Source organism: Otolemur garnettii, unplaced genomic scaffold (genome assembly GCF_000181295.1).
Source record: "Otolemur garnettii isolate 467f Iridium unplaced genomic scaffold, OtoGar3 scaffold00167, whole genome shotgun sequence".
NCBI classification, from domain to species: Eukaryota; Metazoa; Chordata; class Mammalia; order Primates; family Galagidae; genus Otolemur; species Otolemur garnettii.
This window is the reverse complement of record NW_003852562.1, coordinates 191997-198490: the sequence shown is the minus strand read 5'-3', so window position 1 is coordinate 198490 and position 6494 is coordinate 191997. Positions and strand designations below refer to the sequence as shown.

The 6494-nt window shown below is 37.8% G+C and overlaps 1 protein-coding gene across 1 annotated transcript in view; it reads right to left on the bottom strand.

The window, feature by feature from the left end:
- LOC100951195 (spermatogenesis- and oogenesis-specific basic helix-loop-helix-containing protein 2) overlaps positions 1 to 6494 on the bottom strand; it is a 51801-nt gene that overhangs the window by 24008 nt on the left and 21299 nt on the right. The window contains exons 4-6 of the mRNA XM_012811592.1: positions 2332 to 2393; positions 2147 to 2251; positions 268 to 367 (exon numbers count right to left, since the gene is read on the bottom strand). Of these exons, the coding sequence (XP_012667046.1) occupies positions 268 to 367; positions 2147 to 2251; positions 2332 to 2393 (267 nt within the window). The remainder of the gene's footprint in view (positions 1 to 267; positions 368 to 2146; positions 2252 to 2331; positions 2394 to 6494) is intronic.

The window sequence follows — 6494 nt, the reverse complement described above, 5'->3', positions numbered from 1 at the left end:
GGCGCCTCAGCCAGTTGAGCTATAGGCGCCGAGCCACCTGCCTCAATCTTCTAAGCAGCTGGGATGACAAGTGTATGCCACCATACCTGGCTAATATTGTCTTAGTACAGAAGTATTTAAACTCCTGTACTAAGTCATCCTCCCACCTCAGCCTCCCAAAGTGCTGGGATTACAAGTATGAACTGCCATACCCAGCCCAGAAGTATTTTTAATGAAATGCATATACTAAATATTACTATTATAAAGATACACACACAAAAAACTAACCAGGCAAATAGATCAGTAGAAAAATATTCCAGGGGTTCACTGCAAGACCTCTGTAGGAGCAATCCAGGTTCTTCAATGCTTATAGTATTTTCCTTTTTAACTGAAACTTTTAAAAGGTACAGCATGTTAATACAACTCCAAGCAGTTATCATTCTTTACTCGATAGATTTTACAAAGCAGTATTTTTTAAATAGAAAGCAATTTATACACTGCAGTCTGTGATGTATAAAACTACCCAGGTTAGAAAGCAAAAACTAAAACACTAGGTATACTGTTCACCCCAAGATACCCTCTTCCTATCAGGTTCTAGTAGCTTAGCGACAGGTATGCTGAAGACAGTTCAACTGTGCTTATTTATCAAGTTCCTATTTATAGGTAAATGTCAAGAGACAGAAAGTATGCATGAGTCTTCAATAGCAGCTGCACTGTCGAAATACAGCATCTAATTTTATTTATTTATTATTTTGCAGCTGTTCGTCCTCTGAGCAAAGATGGGACAACTGGACTGGAAGCAGACATGGTCATGATCAAGAGAAGGGTGTGGACAAGTGAGGAGCAGTTGTTCTATTTCCACCAAGAACCAGATAAGAAGAGGTTGCAAAAAGACCTTGGTCACCATGGTTAGCCTTTTCCAGGAAGAATGTTAAGCCGGCAGGGGCTGGGAGCTTTTGGAATGTTGGCGAACAGGCTCCTGCGTCTGAATGTTAAAGAACATTAATAAAAAGGACAGGTGCACTGAATCCTGTATGGTGGGGAATATGAGCTCAGAAAGGATAGTTCTGGAAGTATCTTTAAGGCGCATTTTAAGAAAAATATCATCTTAATTTTTAAAAAATTTTTCCAGCTTGATTGGGGTATAACTGACAACTTGAGTTGATATACATCTATATTGTGAAATAATCACCACAATCAAGTTAATTAGCATATCATCTTGCATAGTTACTTTTTTTTTGTAGTAAGAACTCTTATGATCTACCCTCTTAGCAAATTTCAAGTACACAAGACGGCATTAATTTTAGTCACACTGTTGAATAGTTTTAGAATTTATTTATTTTATACAAATTAAACTATACCCTGTGACCAACGTGTCCCATTTAAGATCATCTAGATTTTAAAATATTTCCTATAACTAGCATCCCTGGCCTAGAAAGACCAAAAGTAGTCACTGGCCAATAATGATTACAGTAAAATGTTATTTTAGAAATTAAAGCTAATTTAATTAAGTATGTAGATGTTGGTGATATGCATAATATAATAAAGAGTTTAGAAATGTGATTTCTATTGAAGCATTGACACTAATTCTCTGTGACTAAAAATCTAAAACAGAAAGGACAACCATCTTGTTAAAGTAAGATAATTTATATGCAAGTGTTTTGTAAAGCCAAAATTAATATACAATCTAAGCTTAATGCTCTTGGCTTTTAGATAATCAGACAATGACACAGCATGATTAATTCCATTCTAATGACTAAGAAATTATGGTAGCCAGGCTACCACTTCCAAAAAAATAGTAACACAATCTTGCTACCAAAGAAAATAAATATATAATCCAGTGGCTACCATGATGCTATCTGCCCTTCTGCAACACATTTTAAACTTCTAAAGATGTTAATTTTCTTATTCACAGGTAAAGAACATGTATTTCTCTATTTTATTTAAACTTGTTTTCTTCAGACCATGATTAACAAAGATTATATGTTCTTCACAGTGCACAGCAAACAGTTAACCCTTAGCAGATAAAAGGCGTAAGTGGAAAACCAGTTTGAAAATGTACATAATTTTCACAGAATTTTAATTATAATTTTCAAATATTCAGAAATTTACTAAATATTTGAATCCAGCCCGGGCCTGCCAAACAACAATGACAGTTTTTACTCACCTGTATTTGAAAAATATGTTTTCCAGTATTTTGCCACAATAGTCATTTTTTCTACTGTCAGGGGTTCAGTCAAAATAATGTCAGCTCCATGCCCTGAAATACAACCTAAGAGTCTTTGTATTAAATATTGACCTCATGATTTCTATTTGGAGAAAAAACAAGTATTATATATAGCAGACACATACCTTTAAAATTTTCAGGGATTATAAAAACAAACAGCAAATGTATGTTTTTCTTCTTGCCAAATCTGAGAAGTAAAAAAATTGTTAAGATGAAGCAAAGTCATCATTCAAAAAATTGGAATTCAAGAATTTAGCTAATAAGGCATTGAACTACAGTGGATTTATTTTTTTAGAATTTCAAATATGAATAAAAGCCTAAATTTTTCATCTGATTTTCAGTTTACAAGAAATTTAAGGAAAAAAGGAACATTTTAAAGAACACCATAGGAAAGAAAGCAGCAAGATCTAGAATGTGGGAAATTCTATAAGATAAATGACTCCTTTAAAAGAAAAAAAAAGAAAAAAAGGGTCAGCACCTGTATCTCAAGTGGCTAAGGTGCCAGCCACATACACCAGAGCTGGCAGGTTCGAATCCAGCCTGGGCCTGCCAAACAACAATGACAACTACAACCAAAAAACAGCTGGGCTCTGTGATGGGTACCTGTAATCCCAGCTACTTGGGAGGCTGAGGCAAGAGAACTGCTTAAGCCCAGAAGTTGGAGGTTGCTCTGAGCTGTGATGTCACAGCACTCTACCCAGGGGGATAGCTTGAGGCTCTGTCTCCAAAAAAAAAAAAAAAAAAAATATATATATATATATATATATATGTATATATATATGAGGGACTTTATCTAACAAATGCAATCAGTGTAACCTAACTCTTTGTACCCTCAATGAATCCAAACAATAAAAAATACACACACACACAATGAAGAAGCAGAAAAAAAAAAAGAGAAAGTTGAGTCCTGATTTGCATAAACTGAGTTAAAAGCAAAAAACCATAGAATTGAATACTGATTGGACATTTAATGATACATGTATTAAGGACTTACTACACATTATTAATTTTCAGGTATGCTATTGGTACTATAGTTTCTTTTAAAGGGTCTTCCTCTTGGACGGGCACCTGCTAAAGTCTAGTCTGTATGGATGAAATGCAGTGGTGCCTCAGATTTGCTTTGTGACAACATGATAGGGCCTGAGGGGTAGAGATGAAACAAGGGCCAGAAGCTAGTAACTGTTGAAATTGCATTATGGGTACATGAAAGTTCATCAGACTCTCTTTACACCTTTATATGCTTAAATTTTTTTTTTAAGTAAAACTTTTATTTAAAACACAATTGTGCCATTACAGTTAACTGAATTCATGAGTACAGTAAGTCAAAATTTCTAATAATTTAGTGGCTATTAAGCCTTGGCATTAGCCAAAATGAAATTTTCCAAGGAGAGTATGACCTGGAACCAGACTTCAAAGAGAAAGGTTAAAACTATCTAGAAACATAAACTATTCTTAAATACTTAGGAATATTATCTATTAGTATGCAGTTCTATATGGTTACTATGTGTTCATTAAAACAAGAACTAGAAGAACCCCCACTGTATAATGTTGTTAGCTTATCTTATATATCCATTGGAAAGTAAGGATATATTACTCTATGTTTCAAATTACATTATATGTAAATTTATATATCTGAGTCCGATATACAGAAAGCCTATTGTGTGCCAGACTACATGTTAGTCTCTGTACTGGCTCTGTGTAGGAAGGCATCATGGTGACCAGATGGACAAGGTTCCTAGATCAGAAAGACATTAAATAAAGCACTATGGATAATCATGCAGCTGAACATATGTCCAGGGCTATGAGGAAAGCCACCAACAAGGGCCGATGGAGCACATGCCTCCTTGAGAGGCTTCTGGACATACTGGCCTCTGCTCGGGCAGGGGGTCAGTCCCCTGAAGGGCTGCAGGAGGGAGAGAGCAGAAAACAGATATGCAGTGAGGAAAGTTCTGGGCCAAAGGAACAGCATGTGCACCAGCCCTGAGGCAGCAGAGAACAAGCTGAGTTTGAGAAAGTGCCAGAAGCTGAGGTGGCACAGAACATCTGAGAGAGAAGCATGAGAGGAGACCTGAGAGTTAAGGAGGCCTTTAGGTCAAAGGAAAATTTGGAATTGAATTAATTAAAATGGATGACAGGAAGCTATTTTAAGTTGGGAGGAACATGATTCTACTTGCATTTTAGAAAGACCACTCTGCCTATGGGTTGTAGAGACTATATTATATTGCAGTTATCCAGGTGAGAACTGAGGGAAGAGAAAGCAGGCATACCTGAGAATCTTCTGTAAAAATAAAGGATTCAGAATATTTACTAAGTTAATTACTTCAGATCAGCAGGAATATTACTAAAATGTGACATTCACCAAATTAAAGTCTAGTCAGGCTTGGTTCTGTTCTGTGAATTCTGAGTGTGGGCTGCAAAAGAAAGGGAATAATAAATGGTTTCTATGAGGTAATACGGAGCTCCAGCAGAAATATTATCACAGAATAGACATATGTGGGAGCCAGGGACAGGTAAGACAGGCTCGTTGGTACACTGGTGTGGTGGTGGTGGGGATGGCGGCATGCAAGAATGAGAAGGATTGGAATGATGTCCACCATGATACGAGTATTTCTCATACACACACACACACACACACACACACACACGGGGAGAAGGAGAGAGAGACCGAGACTGACGCTCTGTCGCCCAGGCAGGAGGGCAGTGGTATGTGTGATCATTCATGGGTTACTGCAGCCCTGAGCTCCTTAGCTCCAGTAATCCTCCTGCCTCAGCTTCCTAAGTAGCTACCACGCCAAGCTAACTTTTTGTTATTTTTTTGTAGAGATGGGGTCTTGTTGTGTGGCTCAGGCTAGTCTTAAATGCCTGGCCTCAAGTGATCCTCTGGCCAAGGCCTCCCAAAGTGCTAGGATTACAGATGTGAGCTGTAGCACTCAACCATTTCTTATATACATATACAAACACACATATATATGTATCACACACACGATTCCCTATGAAAGTTTTGAGATAGACTTTGTTTCAGTCCATTATTTCACTTCCAAGAAACATAGCATCCTTTCTCATTCAGCCGTGTAAGCTTCACCCTGCTCAGCCTATCAGTGCTGCTGGTAGGCTTCATCAGTTTCCATGCAGATTTTGCACTTCTTTATTTTTGTGTATGTCAAAACTTTCATAATAACCTCACGTGGTTATATGTGTGTATGTACATATCACATACAACGTGTATATATCATTTATTTTTAAGGTTAGAGTCTCACTTTGTCACCCGGGCTAGCATGTAGTGGGTACCATCATAGCTCACTGTGACCTCAAACTCCAGGCCTCAAGCCAGCCTTCTGCCTCAGCCTCCTGAGTAGTTGGTTCTACAGGCATGCACCACCATGCCTGGCTAATTTTCCTAAGTTAGTAGAGATGGCACCTTGCTGTTGTTTGGGCTGGTCTCAAACTCCTTAGTCAAGAGATCCTCCCTTTCTTGGCCTCACAGAGTGTTAGGATTATAGGCAGGCATGAGCCACTGCATATAGCCTATATATATATTTTTAAGTGATGAGAAAGTGTGGAGTATAATGGTGGTCTGGAAAACAGGGGAAGGAAATATAGGTACAAGGGAAAAATGGACTGAACAGATAGGACCACTGAAAGAAAATTACTGGGAAGCTTAGTTTAACACTAAAATATACTTTAAGTTACTAACTTAAAGTAGTCTAGAATTAAAGGAGTAAAAAAGGGTTCTTTACTTTTAGAAATTATGTCCATTTTAAAAAAATACACAAATTAATTTTACAGACACTAAACTCTGTTAGATTTGGATATATCGATTCATATGCCCTGATGACTTTCAAAATTCAAGCTTCATGGCAGACAAGAGTTGGAATTCCTGGACTTTCCTCATCAGCACAGAATCAATTACCGTCCAGCACACTCTCTATTGCACAGGGACTTCAGAGATTGATAGTTCCAGAATCCAGCACTCTGGTCTTAAACTCTGCTGCTCATTTATATTCTCAAATCAATATGCTAAGAATGTGTAGTTTTCCAAGATCAACAAGAAAATGCTATCTTTCTAATAAATGAATTTTCCTCAAAGCAAAACTAAGCAATGCAAAACCAAAACAAAAGTCTCTTTTGGCTCGGCGCCTGTGGCTCAAGTGGCTAAGGTGCCAGCCACATACACCTAAGGTGGTGGGTTTGAATCCAGCCCAGCCCGCCAAACAACAATGACGGCTGCAACTAAAAAATAGCCAGGCGTTGTGGCGGGCGCCTGTGGTCCCAGCTACTTGGGAGGCTG